We start from the raw sequence: 22,142 nt of genomic DNA, 5'->3' as shown, positions 1-22,142 counted from the left end.
AAAAAAAAAAAAAAAAAAAGCTAACTGATAATGTCATGGAATATAGAGAAAGTATACATACCATTTGTTTTTGCCTTGGTTTCTGCATAAATGTGTGAGTTACTTCTTCCCTAAAAATTTAGTGTCTTTAACTTCTCTAATTACAGATTTTTATTGTCAGATACCTTTTATTGTTAACCATATCCTATATATATCTATAGAAGATTATCACATAGGTTCATTAGTTAATTAAATTAGTATTTCAAGGTATGTCAGGTGGTGCAATAGTTTTCTGTACTGCAGTGGAGTAAAAAATGATTTTTCAATGCCTTGTTGTCAATGGAGAATTCTTGGAGCTTTTATTATAGGAGAATGATGTGATTTCATTAGCAGTGGTAGTAGTAGTAGTAACTGCAGTTGCTGTGTGGGGATAATTGCAGTTGATGAGGGCCTCAAGGGAGGGAGATTGGTTAGAAGCTCTTACAGAATTTAGATTAAGATGAAACGTGGAAAGAGATTAACACTTAAATTTAAAGAATATCTAGAATTGGCATGACCTGGTAATTGATAAGAAGCAAACATCAAAAATTACTCTAACTTTGCTTTCCCATCCTTCCTTCCTTCCTTCCTTCCTTCCTTCCTTCCTCTCTTCTTTAGTTATGCCCCTAGCCTGTTTTATTGTTCTTGTTTGTTTTGTCAGTCATGGGGCTTTAACTCTGGGCCTGGATGCTGTCCCTCAGCTCTTCAGCACAAGCCTAGCACTCTACCATCTACCACAGCGCCCCAGTGCCACTCCTGGTTTCCTGAGTGGTTTATTGGAGATAAGAGTTTCGTGGTCTCCTGCCCAGCTGTCTTTGAACCATGATCCTCAGATCTCAGCCTCCTGAGTAGCTAGGATTACAGACGTGAGCCACTGGCGCCCTGCTGTTATTTTGTTTTTGAGATACCATTTAGCTAACTTTCCTTGGCTGGCATTGAAGTCACAGTCCTCCTGCCTCTTTCTTCCACGTAGCTGGGATTGTAGGCATATGCTGTGACACCCCACTTGACTCAGCTTTTCTACTTTAGTCATCTGAGAGTATGATCAGTAATAAGGCATCACCTGCAACTACAGGTTGCAGACAATATTTGAGAAGGAAGATAACAATTCATTCATCATCTTTTACAATGTGACAGCCCTGAACAAGGCCCAAAGTGCTTGCCTAAGATCACATAGAGTTTACTAAGAGTTGTTTCTTTGTTGTGCCCTGTCTGTGACTCCAGCCCTCTAAGGACCAGAGGGATTGGGAATTGCGAGCTACTGCAATCCCTTCACAATCTTCATTTCCCCAGGCTTCTATGACAAATAATATCCTTTTTAGTACATTGTAGTACTTACCATTTTAAAATTATTACTCTAATTTTTAATTTATATTTTTCATATTTTGGCAATTTACTAACAATAGCACTGTCTCCAACACTTTATATACACTCTAGAGAGAATAAAGTAGAACACATTCTGTGAGGATGCAGGAATTAGAGTCTTCATTTTACAAACAAGGAAGCTAAGACAAATAAGGTATACTTTGCTTACAGTTATAAACATTTTGCCAATAAAACTAGATATGCTTAGCTCTATGCTATTTCAATGTTAAGAGCTATAAAAATTAGCTGAAAAAGGCTGCAGGCATGGCTCACGTGGTAGGATACTTGCCTAGCAAGCAGAAGGCCCCTGACTTTCATTCCCAATACCAAAGTGGAAGAAGAACTTCTGAAAATTGACCAAAGACTTCTTCATCAAAATTGTAGTTTGGTCATATCACCTCATTCCCTTATCCCCCATTCAGTAGGTCTCCTTTCTCTTCACAGTCTTTCTTCTGCTTTCATATACAATTTTCTTTACATTCTGTATAGTAGAGAAACCAATGTCATATTTGTCTTCCTGAGCCTGGCTTATTATCATCTTAATGTGATGATCTGTACTTCCATCCCTTTTTCTGCAAATGATATATATGATTGCATTTTTCCTTATGGCTAATAAAACACTGTGTATATTTTCACATTTCTTTATCCATTCATCTCTTGATGGACTCACAGAATGATTCTATATTTTCTTTATCTGTTAGACATACTCCCCACCACAGGACCTTTGTATTTATAGTTCCCACTGCTTACCCATATACTTTAAAGGATGATAACAGACCCTTGTTTTTTCACATCCTGAAATGTTACTTGTTCTGTATGGTCTTTTCTTACTATATTTAAAATAACTCCTCCTAAATACTCACTAGCGCTTGTCTGCTTTATTTTTCCCCAGATATTTTCCATAGAGCAGTACATCTTACTAATAGTGTGTTTATTTACTTTGGCTTTTTTTCCTCCTAGAATGTCATCTCCATGAGAGTGGAATTCTTATCTATTGGTCAGTTCTGGGTTTCCACAAAAGCACTCAATATATAGTTGTTGAATTAATCAGTTCTATTTTTAGAAACTGGGTGACTTGGTTTAGAAGAAAATCTACACAAAGGGCTGGGAATGTGACATAGTGGTAGATTGCTTGCCTTGCATGCATGAAGCCCTGGGGGGTTTTTTTGTTTTGTTTTGTTATGTTTTTTTTGCTGGTCGTGGGGCTTGAACTCTGGGCTTGGGCGCTGTCCCTGTACTCTTCAACTCAAGGCGAGCATTCTACCGCTTGAGCCACAGCGCCACTTCTGGTTTTCTACTGGTTTATTGAAGATAAGAGTCTCATGGACTTTCCTGCCTGGGCAGGGCTAAAGCCCTGGATTTGACTCCTCAGTACCACATACACAGAAAAAGGCAGAAGTGGTGCTGTGGCTCAAGTGGTAAAATGCTAGCCTTGAGCAAAAAGAACCTTAGCGACAGTGCCCAGGCCCTGAGTTCAAGCACCAGGACTGGAAAAAAAAGAAAGAAAGAAAACCTACACAGAGATTTCTGATGGATTTGATCAGGACTATGCATGATATGAGTTAGATAATTGTCTACTGGAGCTCATTTTCACATTTCCAAAATGAAGGGAAAACAAAAAGCAAAAAAACCACTGGGCACCCGTGGCTCATGCCTGAATCCTGGCTACTCAGGAGGCTGAGATCTGAGGATTGAAGTTCAAAACCAGTCCGGGCAAGAAAGTCCATGCAACTCTTATCTCCAATTAACCATCAGAAAACCGGAAGTGGTGCTATGGTTCAAGTGGTAGAGTGCTCTCTCTCCTTGAGCTGAAGAGCTGAGGGACATCACCCAGGCCCAGAGTTCAAGTCCATGACTGACCAAAAACAAAAACAAAAACATTTTGTAGTACAAGACAATAAGTAATTTATATAATAAACAGGAATTTATTGGCTTAGTGTTCTGTAGGTTGAGAAGTTCAATATCAAAGTGCTAGCATCTTGCAAGGGCCTTCTTCCTACATCATCACATGGTGCACGAGAGGGAGCAAGAGGACTTACATAACAAGACTTACAACCCCTCTGTTTTAAACTATCTGAAAAAGAAAGGCCTCAAGCTCGGGACTCAGTTCAAACCCCAGTACTACCAAAAGAAAAAAAAGTAAATGAGTAGTTTTTTATGTTTTGTTCAGGAAGAAGAATCTGAAAGTAGAGGGAATTCATTAAAACATTTCCTTTGTCAGTACATTGCCTGTAACAGCCTATTTCTATGCTTTTTGTTCCAACTGGGAAACAATATTCACTTTTATTAGAAGAGAATATTCTTACATGATAGCAGAAGGTGAAGAAAGTGCTTAGTTGTGCCTGATGAGACCTCCAGGTTTCTTCCGTATTTATTCATCGTAACTTTCAAGTTCACAGGCATTATATATATCTACTCAGGCAACTCACTTTGTCAATCTGATTTGTTCCCATTAGAATTTCAAAAGTTTGGGCTGGGAAGGTGGCTCAGTGGTAGAGCGCTTGCCTTGCATGCATGAGGCCCTGGGTTCGATTCCTCAGCACCACATAAGCAAAAAGAAAAAAGCCGGAAGTGGTGCTATGGTTCAAGTGGTAGAGCACTAGCCTTGAGCTGAAGAGCTGAGGGACAGCGCCCAGGCCCAGAGTTCAGGCCCCACGACCGGACCCAAAAAAAAAAAGAATTTCAAAAGTTCCTTTTTTTTTTTTTTTAACAATCCTTGGGCTTGACCTCAGGGCCTGGGCACTGTCCAGAGCTTCTTTTGCTCAAGGCTAGCATTCTACCACTTGAGCCAGAGTGACACATCTGGCTTTTTCTGTGTATGTGATACTGAGGAATCAAACCCAGGGTTTCATGCATGGTAGGAAAGCACTTTACCACCAAGCCACATTCCCATCCCAATCATTCTGACATTTTTATTACCACCTTTTAGATATAAGTTTAGGTTTGGCTTTTTCATACTATGCAGTTTATCTTCTTGAAGTATGAACATTCCATCCTGTTCAGTAGTATGTTGTTACGTATATTTTGTACTGAGGTTTTCATGTTTGAATTGTCAGATACTTTCACATAAGCTTTTGTATATTAAATCATCTGCTGCACAAATGGATTGAATTACATGTGAAGAGGGCTTTTTTACTGCAATATTAAAACCTTCTTTATTTAGAGAAATAACTAAGAACTATAATATTTCTCATTTGAATGTTAAACTTCCATTTTGTCCTAAAAAAAGTTCTGGTGTCATAATTACTATACCTCCTCCTTTTTCTGTTAAAAATATCTCAGCCTTCCTGGGCATCAGTGGCTTATACCTGTAATCCTAGCTACTCAGGAGGCTAAGATTTAGGAAGATAACGATTCAGCCTGGGCAGTCATATCCACAAGATTCCATCTCAAAAATTATCATCTAAAAGCCAGGCTGTAGGTGTGACTCAAGTGGTAAAGGTCTAGCTGGGCAAGCCTGAGGCCCTGAATTTAAACCCTGATACCAGAAAAGAAAAAAAAGTCAGCACCCGTGGCTCATTCCTTTATTCCTAACTACCTGGAAGCTAAGAGCTGAGGATTGTTGTTTCAGAACTAGCCCAGACTGTCAAAGCTGGAAAGTCCAGCCTTGAGCCCAAGTGCCAGCCTTGAGCAAAAAAGCTGAATGAGATGGTGAGGTCCTGAGTTCAAGCCCCAGTATACCCTCCTTCTCTCTCTCTCTCTCTCTCCCTCCCTCCCTCTCTCTCTCTCTCTCTCTCTCTCTCTCTCTCACACACACACACACACACACACACACACACACAAAATCAATAAATAAATAAATAAAACCCACCTGACAGATGTATTATTTGATCACTCTACTTGCTTCCATTTCATGTTAGATTATTATTCCTTTTTTTTCTTAATAGACCTCTCACACACAAACATAGGAGGTGGAGTTAGTGTAAAATAACATGAAAAATTATGGAAGGACTGGCATGTGGCCAGAGTGTTAGAGTACCTGCCTAATGACCCCAGTACCACAATCTATAGATAGGTAGGTAGGTAGGTAGGTAGGTAGGTAGGTAGGTAGGTAGGTAGGTAGGTAGAAAGATAGACAGACAGACAGACAGACAGACAGACAGACAGACAGACAGACAGATAGATAGATAGATATAAAGTGAACAATTAGGATCAAATGGGATCAAATATTAGCTTTACAAAAGTAATTTTAGAGTCAATTTTGTTATCTGCAGATTTTTCAACTACTGATTCAACTAATTTGAAATCAAAAATTATTTTCAGTAAAGGTTTCCACCAGTACTGAATATGTACAGACATTTTCTTGTCATTATTTACTAAACAATATAGCACAACAACTTATATGACATTTACATTATATTAAGTTTTCTAAGTAATCACAAGGTGATGCATGGATAGGTCATCTGTAGATACTAATCCATTTCATATGCAGGACTTGGAGCATCCTTAGGTTTTGATATCCTCAGGCATTTAAGGGTTAGAAAGTATTTAAGGGTTAGAAAGATACTGAGTGGCTTCAGAGTTCTATAATTTAAAGTAGTTGGCATAATACTAGCCAGTTGGCCAGCTCCTAACATCTTTCTCTTACTACAATTGTGTTAGGTTATACAGTCCATTTGGACTTTTAAATTGAGTTTCATGAACTTAAATTTGCTATAGTTTGCCTCTGTCAGTTTTCATCTTTCTTTTTTGAGGAACATTTGAATTCCTGCTAATTGTTCTGTGATTACATTTGTTACATTTTCTAATGCATTTATCATGTAGGAGTGGATTATTTATTAGTTATATAGAAGTTATTGTTTTATGTGTGGCAGGAATACAAATACCAGAATTCATCTGGTACTTTATCAAACCAGTATAATTTTGAAAGAGCATGTTATACACTGTGAGCCATAAAACCAATGATAAATATATTCACAATTCTTTTAAGGCTAATTTTAATATAGATCTCATAATGTCAGAATTCCCCAAGGAAAAAAAGCACACAGGAAATCCTAAAAGGCAGCAGCATCATATGATTCAGAGCAGAACTGTAGCGGCAGAACAAACTCTGGGTTCACAGAGTTCAGGCTCCATAGTGTGCTTCATTCACTATATGCCCATAGGCTAATGCTTGACATGCTGTGTTTCTTCAGTCTTCTCATTTCTTCTCATGGAAATAATGTTACAGCATACAGTTTATGGGTTTTTGTTCTATTAATTGAGTTACTGTATGTGATGTGCCTAAAATAGTTACTGTAACTATTACTTTCAGTGGAAGAATACATTCACATTTAATTTGAAACATGTAGATTGATAATATTAAAGAAGATACAAGATATACTGGTTTGGGACTGGGTATTAAGGTGCAGTAACTGATAAAGAAAATGTATTTATATCCAGGCACTGATTATAGGCTCCTGACTATAATCCTAGCTACTCAGGAGGCTGAGACCTGAGGATCACGATTGGAAGCTCACGCAGGCAGAAGAGTCCCCATGAGACCCTTATCTCCAATTAATCACTCAAAACCAGAAGTGGAGCTGTGGCTAAAAGTGGTAGAATGCTAGCCTTGAGCCAAAGAGCTCAGGGACAGCGCCTAGGCCCTGAGTTCAAGCCCTACAACCAACAAGGGGGAAAAAAGTATTTATAAGGAATCATAACTTGCAAGCACTTATGAGAAGACTTATAGAAATCCCAGCTTCTACATATTTCCTCTGTATATTTGGTTTCCTCTTTGTAAATTGCCCTACCTGTTTGGCCTTCACCATTTGTTGTTGTTTTTTGTTTTGTTTTATTTTTTTGTCAGTTGTAAGGCTTGAACTCTGGAGCTGGGCGCTGCCCCTCAGCCCTTCAGCTCCAGGCTAGTGCTCTACCACTTGAGCCACAGCACCACTTCCAGCTTTTTCTGCTTATACGGTGCTGAGGAATCAAACCTAGGGCCTCATGCATGAAAGGCACTCTACCACTGAGCCACCTTCCTAGCCCCTGTTTTTTGTTTTCGCATGTTATATTTTTTTTAATGTTTTCCTCATTTCCTTCTCTCCTATTCTAGTGAAAATTGACTCCTTTTGTGGCTTTGGAATTTTGTTTTGCCTTAAGTTTGTTTATGCAAGTTAATAAATTTTTAAAAGATGGATATTTATGCACTTATAACTGAAATATGCCTTTAAATTTTAGAAATCTCAGAGAAGCAAGAGATAATGCTGTGGCTGAAAAGGACCGAGCAGTAATGGCTGAAAAGGATGCTTTAGAAAAACATGACCAACTCCTAGACAAGTAAGGATGCTGAGATGCAAATGTTAAAACCCCTCACTTTTTGTTCCTATTTTCTATTAGAAAATGTATTTTAATGAAAGTATAATTTTCAGGTCAAAGTATAATTTGTGTGTGTGTGTGTGTGTGTGTGTGTGTGTGTGTGTGTGTAATAAGTTTGTCACTCTATAGAGTTTCTGTATACCTTTTTCAGTCTAACATGTCTACTATCCCTCAAGAGGCAACCACTCTGATTCATATCCTGTTATCCATTGTTGTTCTTGAACTAAAATTAAATAGAATCATGCAGTATGTAGTCATTTGTGTCTAGCTTCTTTGTTCATCATGTATGTTTTCATCCATTTTCCTATTGATTACTCATTATTGTTGGGTATGACTATACCAATTTATTTATCATATTTGCCTCTTGATGAACTATATAATTGTTTCCACTTTCTAGCTGTTATACTTAAAACTGCTATGAACATTCTTCTTTTTTTGGTCATGGGGCTTGAGCTCTGGACCTGACCACTGTCTCTGAGCTCTTTAGCTCAAGCCTAGAGCTCTACCACTTGAGCCACAGCAACACTTCCAGTCTTCTGGTAGTTAATTGGAGATAAGAGTCTCACAGACTTTCCTGCCTGGGCTGGCTTGGAAGCTCCATCCTCAGATCTCAGTCTCCTGAGTAGCTAGGATTACAGGCATGACCCACTGATACTTGGTTGATATGAACATTCTTATATAAGCCATCTGATAATGACATGACCTTTCAGTAGAAATGTTCAGGTATAAACTGGCTAGCAAATCAGTTGGAATGTGCTTGTAAAGACTGAAGCATCAGATAGATAGCTTAAAAAGTTTGAAGTTCCTTTGATACTGATTCTGTGACAGCAGCTTAGGAAAACTGGTATCCTGGTTAAGTTACCATGCAAAAGGAATGGTGAATCCCAGCTAAATTTGAGGGTATTTTAAAAGCTCCCTGCCTTCATTTTTCCTGTGTTTTTTCAAAACAACAAACGTTTTTTAAAAAAGGCATTATACATTATGTAGAAAAAGGGGCTGGAATTGTAGCTCAGTGACAGAATGCATGTCTAGCATATGTGAAGCCTTGAATTTAATCACTAGCACTATAAAAATAAATACTTCTCTGTGTATGTATGTGTATATATACATTTATTTCATTGAAACTCTTTAACTATAGTGTCTGTATATTTAGACTCTATAGGTTGGCTGTTTGTTTTTGTGGTGCTGGGGAATTAAACCCAGGACTTCATGCATGCTAGGCAAGAACTTTATTACTGACCCATATTTCTAGACCTTTGAATTCATATTTTGGGATTATAGTATATATATATTAGTGTATAGTGAAAAATTGTTTTATATTTGGAGCTTATGCTCTGGCTTCCTTTGTATCAAAGTAAAAACAAAGAAATATATCTTAATATTTACATAGAATATGATTTCCCAGAATAATGTTTAAGTAAAGCCTGTGACATGCCTGAACACAGTTTCACAATCAGGTATAATTAGTATCATCTTTTATGTAAAAATTTTTCTTTACCAACTACCTCATTTTATGATTAAACAATACGTGTTATAAAGAGAAGTATAAGGGAGCAGTATACCATTTTCAAACATGCATGAAAAAGGCTTTTTATTCAACAACTTTAACTTACTACAATTGTAATTCAAAATTAATTCAAGTTATAACTTGGTTTTCAACTATGATTTTCAATTGGTTTTCAAATATTTATTTTCAAAAATATATTTTAAGCCAGGTACTGGTGGCTCATATGTATAATCCTAGCTACTCAAAAGGCTGAGGTCTGAGGATCACAGTTCTAAGATAATCCGTGAGACTTTTATCTCCAACTAAATGCCAGAAAAGCTGGAAGTAGAGCTATGGCACATGTAGTAGAGTGTTAAGATTGGGCACAAAAACTCAGGAATAGCATTCAGACCCTGAATTCAATCCCCAGAACTAGCATAAATATATATATAATATATATACACACATATGTATATACATACATATGTGTGTATATATATTATATATATATATATATAAACATATACATCAGCTGCACTGGACATTGATGCAAATGAACTAAGCAACTCAAGGGCAGTGATGGGAGGGAGGGAATGAGAAGGAAAGAGGAAGCAGCTTATACTAAGCAAAAGGAAAGAAATGTACATAACAACTGACGTGGAAGAAATAGTTGTATTGTCAAAGCTTATACAATTCACAAACTTTATAGTTTGTGATAATGATAATGACAATTTGCTTTGTGAAGGTTAAAATGTGTTTGTGGCTTTAAATATCACTATCCCACAATACTGTAAAATTTGTGAAATTTATGTAATCACTTAATCTTAATAAAAATTATTTTTTTAAAAAGCACATAGAGGGGCTGAGAAAGTGGCTCAGTGGTAGAGTGCTTGCCTTGCATGCATGAGACATAGACTGCTATAGTTTTCAATCTAAAGGTATTTCTAAAGAACTGTTGCTTGAAATTAAGTTTTCAGTCCCCACAGCTTCTCTGGTAGTGGTAGGATTCTTGTCCCCATTCTTTACAACTGAAAGTCAAAAGTATAAAAGATAGGAAACTAGGTGCTTAGAATTTTTTTTTCAAATTCCTTATTTAGCTAATTTAAAAGTTGGGGGCTGGGAACATGGCTTAGTGGTAGAGTGCTTGACTAGATGCATGAAGCCCTGCATTCAATTCCTCAGTACCACATAAACAGAAAAAGCCTGAGGTGATGCTGTGGCTCAAGTGGCAGAATTCCAGCCCTAAGCAAGAGAAGCTTAGGGACAGTGCCCAGGCCCTGAGTTCAAGCCCCAGGACTGACAAAATAAAATAAAGTTGATAGAGCTGAATATGGTAATATGCACCTATAGTCCCAGTACTTGAGCAGCCGGGGCAGGAGGATCTTAATGTAGCTGCCAGCATAGGTGACATAGTAAATTCAAAGCCAATCTGTGCTGCATACTAAGATTCTATCTCAATAACTAATAATAGCCAGGTGCTGGTGGCTCATGCTTATATAATCCTAGCTACTCAGAAGGCTGAGAGCTAAGGATCTTGGTTTAAGCCAGCCCGGGGAAAGAAAGTCTGTGAGACTCTTGTCTCTAATAAACTACTCAGAAAAAGCCAGAATAGAGCTGTGGCTCAATAATAGAGCACTAGCCTTGAGCAAAAAGAATGTCAGGGGCATTGCCTAGGCCCTGAGTTCAAGCCCCAGAACCAGCATACACACACACACACACACACACACACACACACACACACACACACAAAGCTAATAATAATTAAGTTAGTATATTAAATTTCCACCCAGTGTTTTAGCCCCAAAAGGTTTCAGTGTGATTTTATTCTTTTCTCATACTTTCTGAGTAATTTAAGCGTATGTTGAATGCATTACTTTTATCTCTTTACAGTGTATTTCCTTTTTGTTGTTGTTCTTAATATATATTTTTATTGTAAAGATATGTACAGAGGGGTTACAGTTACATGAGCAAGGTAATGAGTCCATTTCCTATGGAGCATTGATACACCCTCCTTTATTTTTCCCCTACCATCCATTTCCTCCCCACCTCCCTAAATACTCTCTCCCCTCCCCCCCTCAAAGTTGTAAAGTTCATTTTCAACATACTTTACAGTTTATTTCTTAAGTACAGAAATACACATTTATATAAATTCACTATCTTTTCCAATTTAAGACCACATTATAGTGGTACATTTACTGATTTTTGTCAGATATCCCTTTGTAGTATTTTTTTTTCTGATACAGGATCCAGTCCATGCTCATGTATTTTTTCAGGTGTAATGTCTCATCAGTCTTATTTAATTTGGAAATTTTAATTTGGTCCTTCTCTTTTTTCTTCCTGTTTAATTTTTATTTGGTTCTCTTTCTTTTAATTGTATAAGTATTTTCTTGTTGACATATTCAATACAACTATAATAATTACTGTAGAATACAGTCGACAATGTTTAAAACTCAAACTATACTTTTTCTTTTTTTCAAATTATATTTTATTTTTTAATAAGTTTTTATTGTGAAAATACTGTACAGAGGGGTTACAATTACATGAGCAAGGTAATGAGTACATTTCTTAACAAGCATTGTTGCCTCTTCCTTTGTTTTTTCCCTACCATCCCTTCCCTCCAATCTCCACAACTACACTCCCCTCCTCCCCCGCCTAAATTATAAAGTTCATTTTTCGACATAGCATCTTCTACATCTCATTGTTGCAATGGATCAACCTATATCCCTATTTAAACGATTTGTTTTTCCCTTCCCCTCCCCAAATTATACCAATGTCAAATACAGTGAAAACAGGGATTATACAAAGCAACAAAAAAATCACGTGGTATCTTATAAATACGTTAGAAACAATAGCAAGAAAGAAAAAACCACTTGTGTCCTTATCTTGGGGTTCATTTTGCTTAACATCATTTTATCTGACCTTTTCTGCTTGTCTCAGACATATACTTGTCAAACTATACTTTTTCTTATGCCTTATAAACGCAGATTTCTACCTGTATTACAAATGTTTTTGTCCAGATGTTTTATTGGAACTTTAAGTCTGTTTCTGAAGCATCCTCCCAGGTTTGCCCTTTTGAAAAAAAAGTTTGAATTTACTTCTATAAGTCATTCCACCATTTTTAAGCCACTTCCATCTGAATCATCAGAATATTAATCCTTTATCTTATATTTAATACATCCTTCCTCTATGGTATCTCTAAAATCTTCTTCACTCCCCTTGCCATCATACTGGCTCAGCATAACTGGTATTGTGTCTTGACTAGGATAGTGTCGTAATTGTGCACAATCACCTCTTAATTGATCATGCATCCCTCCTCACTCAGATAATCCTCTTGCTTAGACCTGTTCTTCATTTCAGAGTTTTGCATTCTAACATCATGAAATACCAGTCACTTGAACAAGACAACTGGTAATTTGCAACTTGGTTTTTTTCCTCTCAACTTTCTTTCCATTTATTTAATCAACACATTTATCATATGCCATATGTAATGGTAATGTATACTAGTGATATATTAGTAAAGAAACTTGAGAAACCCCTGCTGAGAGTTAATTGATGGAGACGGAAAGTTAATAAATATATAACTATTGTATTATAATTACATACTTTGCTGACTGAGCTAGATTGTATAAGGACAAATAATAATTGGGGCAGAGTACATTGACCGTGATGGGATAGTCAAGAAAGGCCTCTGACAATTAAGCTAAACTCATGTTAATTCTAATCTCTAAGTATATCCAAATCATTTCTCTTAATTCAAGATGCCTATTATAATAGTTTTCATACTACATCCCCTTTTTACTTTAGTCCCTTCTGTTATTATCATTCATTCTGTAAGGGTAATTAAGAACTCTGGTTCTGTCATTCAGTGGAATAGCAACCAAACTATACTACTTAGCATTCACTATTTTCACAGTACTAAATGTGTGGTGCTTTCTGTTCACCACTTATAACTGTTTACTGGGAATACTTTTTCTCTTCCCTTGCTCACATATCCTACTAGTTATAGCTAGGTGGCTGTCTCTTCTATTAGAAAAACTCAATGGGAGACCTTAAAGTTTCTTCAGAAGTATTTAAGTATAATCTATGTTATCTAATATCACATAACTGTGTGCTTATTTTCAAGCCTCTCTGTGAGAGGCACTCCAGAAAGATAGTGAACTTAAAGCCAGCCTAGGCTACCTAGGAAAGATACTGAGCTTGAGGAGCCTGGGATAGAAAGACCCTGTCCCAAGAAACAAACAAATAATAAAGATTAAATATTTCTTTGTTGACACATAAAAATGTAAACTAATGCTTTAATAAAATACTAAATTTAAGGCTTAGTGTATTTTTTCAAAGTATGTTGATTAAGTAATTGAACTTAGTTGAATGCTTTCAGGCATTTCATTGATTTTTAATTGATTAGATCAAATTTGTTAGATGTGGATATCACAATGAAGTAGTGTGGCATGATAAAGATAACTTTTTTCTGAAATTTTCACACCTTAAACCTTATTTAATGAAGTAAACACCTTAATCTGTCATCCCATTTTGGGATTTACTCTCCCAATCTCCAGAAGGTAACAAGAAAATAACTGTGCAAGTTAGTTGGGTTCACATAAAATCATAAGATAACAAACTCTGATTGGTGGCTTACAGAAGAATTTTTCTTTTGTAAATCCTAACATGCTAAATACAGTTAATAGAGGACTTCTAGAAATTAATTTTTGGGGTACTATTCCTACCATGAACTCTCAGAGCCTGGGTGCTGTTCCAGGGCTTTTGTGTTCAAGGCTAGCACTCTGCCTCTTGAGTTACAGCTCCACTTCTAGCTTTTTGGTGCTTGATTGTAGATGAGTCTCACAGATGTTTCTGCCCAGGGTGGCTTTGAACTATGATCCTGGGGTCTCAGCTTCCTGAGTAGTTAGGATTATAAGCCTGAGCCACCATTTCTAGAAATGAAAATTTTGTTAAGGTTATTTTTATGACAGTCTCTGTATGCACAGATTATATAGACAAAAAAAATTCAATGGGGAAGAATGTGATTTTAAGGACTAGGGTTTGTACCTCCAAAATAATCAGCAAAAAGTTTGGCTGGAGGTGTGGCTCCAGCAGAACAGGGAAGCCTGGTGTATTTGAGGAAAAAGAAAGGAAAAAGAGGAAGGAGGGTGAAAAAGAAATAAATGAGAAAAAGAAGAAATATTAATCAGATACAATATAATCAAAATGTCAAAGTGAAGTATATATAAGAAAGTCTTGGGATTGGGAAAGTGGCTCAGTGGTAGTGTTTGCCTTGCACATATGAGGCCCTGGATTTGATTCCTCAGCACCACATAAGCAGAAAAAGCCCGAAGTGGCGCTGTGGCTCAAGTGGTAGAACGCTAGCCATGAAATGAAGAGCTGAGGGACAGTGCCCAGGCCCAGAGTTCAGGACCCACGACCGACAAAAAGAAAAGAAAAAAAGAAAGAAAGTCTTAAGGTCCCCATCATTATCTTCTAAATTAGCACTGTACAATAGAACTTTGTACATGATGAAGATAATGCCAGATGTGCGCTGTTGCATACCACAACCACAGCTTTCGCCTACATTACTTGGGGGCAGAATTGAAGCCTGGCTGGTGCTGCCATCATTTAAAGATAAGTGATTAGTTCTAGAAAAGGGTTATCAAGCCGGGTGCTGATGGCTCACGCCTGTAATCCTAGCTACTCAGGAGGCTGAGATCTGAGGATCACGGTTCAAAGCCAGCCTGGGCAGGAGAGACCTTGAGACTCCTGTCTCCAATAAACCACCAGAAAACTGGAAGTGGCGCTGTAGCTCAAGTGGTAGAGCGCTCGCCTTGAGCTGAAGAGCTGAGGGACAGCGCCCAGGCCCAGAGTTCGAGCCCCAGGACCGACAAAAAAAAAGGGTTATCAGAGAAGACTTAGGAAGAAGAAAGAAAAAAGATTGATAGCAGCAGGAGTATTATAAAAGCTGAGATGAGACCTGACATAGAAATTTAACAAACAGCAGGGTAGAGAGGGCCCTGAAAATGGAACAGCTTCTGAGAGTAGGGGATAGAAGGGACTGTAAATCAGAAAAAAAAAAAAATTAAAACAAAAAAGAGGCAATAGTCGTAGGGCTAAGAAAATTTCAGAAATTTTTCATAGATTTACATTTAGTAAATATATCCAAGTCCCAAAAAAGATGTAGAAAAATTTAGAATGCTAACAAACTAAATCAACTCATAAAAACTAAGTAAGATATTTTCCACAATTATTTTAAAATGCGATATTTACTGAAAGGAAAGTCCAGAGAATTACCACAGATGAAGTGTGAGTGTATCTCTCCCACTTGTAAATGAGCTCTTATTTCCTATAGTGTATATTCTGGTCTACAATGAGTCATTTTCAACATGTTTCAATTTAATTCCTAATACATTTTTAAACTTGGCAGGCATATTTGGTTGAACATTACTTCCAGTTTTAGAGACTGCTTCTAAATTATCCTTCAGTCTTGCAGTCATCATGAAAAGTTCTTTCAGTAAAAAGGAAACAGGATTAATTGAAAGTATATGTTTTAGGGAAATGAAAAAAGTTACTATTTTGAAATTTTGTTATTACCTAAACTCTCTTGGTATCTGAAAAAGTTGTAGTTGTGAAGTCTTTATTAAATGAAAGAACATATTTAAAAGAAAAAAAAGAAAAATCTATCCTGGATAATAATAAAACTAGTTTTAAAAGTAAACTGTTACTGTGCCTAATGCAATTTAAATATCCTATGTATAATTTATATAATATTCCTGTAGTATTTAATTTTCATTCATGCTTTATCTTGGTTATAAAACAGAGGGCCAGAGCAGTGGTAGATAGTCTTCCTAGCAAGTTTGAAGCCCTGAGTTTAAACCTAGTACTGCCAAAAAAGAAGGAAAAAAAAGGTTTTTGGCTGTTGGGCTAGCTTAAGCGATAAAGTGCTGCCTTGCAAGATGGAGGCTCTGAGTTTAGTCTCCACTACCACACATACCACAAAAGAGAGAGACAGAGAGGAGGATTTTTCGTATTTCTAACTCTCAGTACATGTTCATTAATCCCTATTTATAAATGTGTCCAATCCTGTGAATCCTGTGAATCTTATGGCATATTTCATTTGGCTCTCTATTGTTACTTTTTTAATATTCACTAAGTAAGACCTTAAACATTCACGCAAGGGCTGTGAATGTGGCGTAGTGGTAAAGTGCTTGCCTAGCGTGCATGAAGCCCTGGGTTCAGTATCACATAAATGAGTGCTAGCCTTGAGCAAAAGAAGCTTAGGGACAGTGCTCAAGCCCTGTGTTCAAACCCCAGGACTGACAAGAAAAAAAAGTTTACATAAGTATACAGTTGAAATAAACCTGAATTACTGAAAACATACCACTCATTTTGAAAGTGATGAAACAAGACTAAAGAGATCATATGACTTGTCATTTGTATGGTATTACAAGCAGAGCTGGAATGACATCTGCTCTCTTTGTTTTCATCCAGCTGTTCATTCTGCCAGTGTGTCATTATGTCACTACTAACGTAAACTGTAGAGAAAGCATAATATGTATGATGTCAAACAACATCAATAGGTTTATTGTTGCTTTCAACTATGCACTTTAAAAAAATCCAAAATTGTACTGTACTGATTCTCTATAGTTGTCATAATTACCACAAACTTGGTCACTTAACAAAAATGGTTTTTCTCACATTTATAAAGCCCAGTTATCTGAAACCAAGGTGTTGGCACAACTTTACTTCCTCCAGAGATGCTAAAGACAATCGTTTCTACTTCTTCCAGTGCTGGTGGCTTCAGATGACCCTTGTCTTCCTTGTTTGGGCCAAGCTTTTCTTCACATGGCCTTCTCTGTGCTCCTTTTATAAAATAAAGGTCATTTGCATTTGTGCCCTACTCACCTAATCTAGTATAGAACCAGACCCATGTTTTAAGATGCTTAAATAAATGTCATTGCATTTGTGCCCTACTCAGCCAATCTAGTATAGGATCAGACCCATGTTTTAAGATGCTTAACTTAGTCACATATGCAAGAACCTTCATTCCTAATAAGGCAATTTCACATATTCTGGAATCCAGATTTAGGTAGATACTTTGGGAGGCCACAATGTAATTCACTACCTATACCTTTCAGTTGCATGAGTTATGTGTATTTGGAGCCTTCTATAAAAGTAAAATCTTATTTTTAAATTATTCAACAAGAATCTATAAGATGTCAGTTAATTTTAGAGTTATTAAGATTCTGTGATCTTTCTATGAATTATCTTTACAACTCTATGCTATTTAGCAAATTGTTAGCTCTTGAATAAAACAGTTCTTTGGATATTATACATGCTGTGCCATATGATTCATGGCATATATTTGTTATAAGTTAAAGTCATCTTTATGTCTTTAATAGCATTATTCAAAGCATCATGACAGTCACATCACAGTTAAAAGCAACAGAATTGGACATTTTTAATATACAGTATTAATGAAACAAACAGTCTAAATGAGACAAACTCATTTAGACCATTTAATTGCTGCAAATTTTGCTTTACTATATTTGAGATTTACTGTATAAAATTTTGGATACTTTAGTAATATAATGCCTATTTAATGGGCTTCATTTTTGTTCTGCTTATTTGTTATATCCTCATAAACATTCTCCCTGTAATAAATGCCTGTATGTAGCATATTATATTGGGATATTGTTGATTTACTTCATTCATTAGAAGCAGATTGCTGCTAGGTTGTCAGTGGCTCACACCTGTTATCTTAGCTACTCAAGAGGCTGAGATTTGATGATTGCAGTTTGAAGCCAGCCTGGGCAGGATAGTCCATGAAACTCTTACCGCTAACCACCAAAAAGCCAAAAGTGGAGCTGTGGCTCAAGTAGTAGAGCACGATCCTTGAGTGAAAAGCCCAGGAACACCCCATGCTCTGAGTTCCCCAGTACTGGGACAATAAAAGGGCTGATTTATAATTTTATATTTCACCAAACTATTAAACACAAATTAGCTATTACTGTTATTACCATCCATTCAGTTAAGTTTTTTTGTTGGATTTGGAGTAGTCTATGTGTGTGTGTGTGCTATGCTGGGGCTTGAACTCAGGGCCAGAGCACTGTCTGTAAGCTGTCTGGCTTCTTGGTGATTAATTGGAGATTAAGAATCTCATGGACTTTTGCTCATGCTAGCTTCAAACCACAATCCTCAAATCTTAGGCTCCTGAGTAGCTAGGATTACAGGAGTGAGCCACTGGCATTCTAGCCTTTTTAGTTGAGTTTTAAAATAAGATATATCTGCCTTCTCTTTTTACTGTCACACAGGAACAAAAGCTTTTGACTAGTTCTGGGAAAACTATTTCATATATACAGGTAACCTTCACTGTGCAAAGCTTGCTAAAGAAAAAGCTTTCCCCCCCCCCGCCCCCCGCACTTAATTTGTATACTCTAATTCATACTACTGGACTTTTAAAGTCTGGGTATTTAAAAGCACACTATTTTTAAAATATGTGCTTAAAAAAAAAAACTTCAAAGCAAGCTGGGAGTCGGTGGCTCATGCCTGAAATCCTACCTACTCAGGAAGCTGAGATCTGAGGATCATGATTCAAAGCCAGCTCAGGCTGGAAAGTCTGTGAGACTCTTATCTCCAATTAACCACTAGAAAACCGGAAGTGGCATTGTGGCTCCGCAAGCACCCAGGCCCAGAGTTCAAGGCCCCCCCCCAAAAAAAACCTTCAAGGCAATGTGGATTTCATTTTACAAACAAAAAATTTGTCCATATTATTTGTAAAAAGTAGAAAATGATCCATGCATCTTGAAACAGCAAAGCTCACTAACTGGCATTCATGTATGTATTATTAGAATTCAGATGTTTTCATTTGCTAGTACTACAAATATGCATTACTATTAGCTAGATTATTCACAGATTAAGTAATGATACCTATCATGTTTAAAAATAAATAAATCACTAAGACCTAAAATGCCCCCATATTGCTCCCTGACGACGGACAAGAATGCACCTAGATCATTCTGGTCTGGTTGTCATATACAAACTCAGACCTATAAATCACAGTGAAATGTTAGCTTTGAAATCATTCATAGAAATCATTTAAAGGAGGGCAGGGAATGTGGCTTAGTAGAAGAGTGCTTGCTTAGCATGCATGAAGCCCTGAGTTCAATTCCTCAGTCCCACATAAACAGAAAAGGCCAGAAGTGGCACTGTGGCTCAAGTGGTAGAGTGCTAGCCTTGAGCACAGGAAGCTCAGAGTCAGTGCCCAAGCTCTGTGTTCAAATGTAGGACTAGCCAAAAAAAAAAAAAAATTATTTAAAGGAAAGCATGTTCTGTATGTTGATGCCATAAAATGTTTATTCTAATTTGTCATATTTGGCAACCATGCAGTTGATCTACAAGTAAGTAATCAAATATTTAAAAGAGAGATGTATGCTATAAGTTTCAGTTATTTATATAATGAAAATGTAAAATTCTTTGAACCCCATAAAATAGTACTTTATAAAACATAAATTGAATTAACAAAAGCACTGATTTCTAAAATTTAAAAGGAATTTTAAAGGATAACAATTTTTCAGATAATTTTCCATATTGCTTCATATGTTCTATGCTTCAACTAATATCAGGTTTAACCAATAATGCCAGCAGATTTGTAGAAATCTATTTCTCCACTATCATTATCTGTAGCCTACTTAAATATTAAGCATTCTATTTATAAGAAGTTTGTTAGTTCAGATTGCCTTTTTGATTGGTTTTCTTCATTTGTTGTTGTTGTTGTTGTTGTTATAGGACTTGAACTCAGGGCTTCTTCAGCTCAAGGCGAGCACTCTACCCCTTGAACCACAGCACCACTTCTGGCTTTCTGATGGTTAATCGGAGATAAGAGTCTCATGGACTTTCCTGCCTGTGCTGGCTTCAAACCAGGATCCTCATATCTCAGCCTCCTGAGTAGCTAGGATTACAGGCATGAACAATCAGCACCCAGCTCCTTTCTGCATTCTTAAATACCAGTTTTCATTCCACAAACCTTAGACAGTGCTACATTTACAAAGAAAAAAATCATACTAAGGTATAACTGAAGCTTATGGATCCTTAATCATGCATGTGTCTCTAATGACAGAAAGTTTCACAGCAGTATTGAACAAAATATCCTATTTTCATAAGCACTCAATAAAAGATCCACCATAGTAGTTTTTAGTCTTCATTTGTTTAGAATTACAAAACTCATAAATTGTGACCATCTTTTCTTGATTTTTTTTGTTTTTTTTAGTTTTGCATCATTAAGATCTGCTTTTCTTGATTTTTTTTCTTTTTGTGGATTTTGTAAAATATAAATAAATTGTATAAAAACTTAGGAATTTCCAATTGCCAAAACATATATCATATCTTCAGTAAGTTAAAATATGATCTAATGAACATTATAAATATTTCCAAGTAATTGTACACTAGGTTGAATTCCACGTAGATAAGCTCATTTTCCATTATATAGACACTTCACTTTTTTTCCTTTATGGTACTTGTGATTGAGTCCAGGGCCTTGCACATACTAAGCAAGTGTTCTTCCACTGAGCCATATCCCCTCATCCTTACTGTTTGTAACAGAACATAATAGAAACTAATCACCACGATTGTGACTCCCCCTTCACTAGAAGAATTGATGTGTGAGGAACCTAAGGTTCCTTCCTGTCAATTCCATGTGTTTAACATTGCTTGCCTTGTTTCCTTTTATTTTAAATAAGAGCCAATATTATGAGCTCTGCACATTACTGAATACATCAAAAGGAAAAAGAGAAACATATCTCTCCCCATGGTTTCAGAGGAGAATGTGAGGAAAAATATGTATGTTATGCTCATATTTCTGTTTGTTGGAGTATGGACTATGGAAAGAGCAATAAAGAGCTAAAATCTCCCTAAACTTTTTCTATGATGGACTAATTCAGTATCTATTGAACCCTTGTACACAATACACTCTAAAGAATTTTAAATTTTTTATGTAATTTCCATTGTCCAGAGCTGAAATATATGCATGCATACATATTTCCATTTTAAAGTAAAATGGTGCATATATTTATGAGACTATCGTGAGTAGTTTGTGATGGCTCTTACTTATTTAAAGGAGGTATCAGGGATGGCCCTTCAAAGTATGAACTTTGACATTCAGGCTGACATTTCAAAAAACTAAGTGCTGATGGCTCATGCCTGTAATCCTAGCTACTAAGGAGGCTGAGATCTGAGGATGGTGCTTCAAAGCCAGCCCAAGCAGAAAAACTCATAAGATTCTTATCTCAGTTAACCACCAGAAAACCAGAAGTGAAGCTGTGGCTCAAAGTGGTAGAGCCCTAGGCTTTAGCAAAAAAGAGACAGCACACAGGCCTTAAGTTCAGCTACCGACAAATCAAAACAAACCAAAAACCTAAAGAACATAAATAGGATGTAACAAAATTAAAAAGATAATCAAGAAATAAGAAGTAAATCACTAAACTAATTCAGAATATAAAAGTAAGTAAATGACAATATGTGTATTTCTTTTTTTTTAATATGTGTATTTCTTTTTTTTTTTTAATTTATTTATTTTTGTCACCTGTGGGGCCTGAACTCTGGGTCTGGGTGCTGTCCCTCAGCTCTTCAGCTCAAGGCGAGCGCTCTACCACTTGAGCCACAGTGCACTTCTGGCTTTTTTCTGCTTTATGTGGTGCTCAGGAATCGAACCCAGGTCCTTGTGCATGTGAAGCAAGCACTCTACCACTGAGCCACCTTCCCAGCGCCAATATGTGTATTTCTTATATGCAACATTTGCTTAGATCTTGTTTTTGCTCTTACGGTAATCTTTAATTTAGTACATTTAGACCATTAATGTTCAAAATGATTATTAATATAGTTGAATTGATATCTGTCCTATTTGTTTTTTTTATTGTGAAAATACTGTACAGAGGGGTTACAATTATATGGGCAAGATAATGAGTACATTTCTTATCAAGCATTGCAGCCTCCT

At 36.6% G+C, this 22,142-nt stretch overlaps 1 protein-coding gene across 1 annotated transcript in view; it reads left to right on the top strand.

Moving 5' to 3' along the window:
* Pibf1 (progesterone immunomodulatory binding factor 1) overlaps positions 1–22,142 on the top strand; it is a 139,748-nt gene that overhangs the window by 36,890 nt on the left and 80,716 nt on the right. The window contains exon 10 of the mRNA XM_013011846.1: positions 7,543–7,641. Coding sequence (XP_012867300.1) covers positions 7,543–7,641 — 99 coding nt within the window. The remainder of the gene's footprint in view (positions 1–7,542; positions 7,642–22,142) is intronic.

This window comes from Dipodomys ordii, unplaced genomic scaffold, assembly GCF_000151885.1.
Source record: "Dipodomys ordii isolate 6190 unplaced genomic scaffold, Dord_2.0 Scaffold1, whole genome shotgun sequence".
NCBI classification, from domain to species: domain Eukaryota; kingdom Metazoa; phylum Chordata; class Mammalia; order Rodentia; family Heteromyidae; genus Dipodomys; species Dipodomys ordii.
Note: the sequence above shows the minus strand (reverse complement) of the source record. Positions and strands in the feature narration are given on the sequence as shown.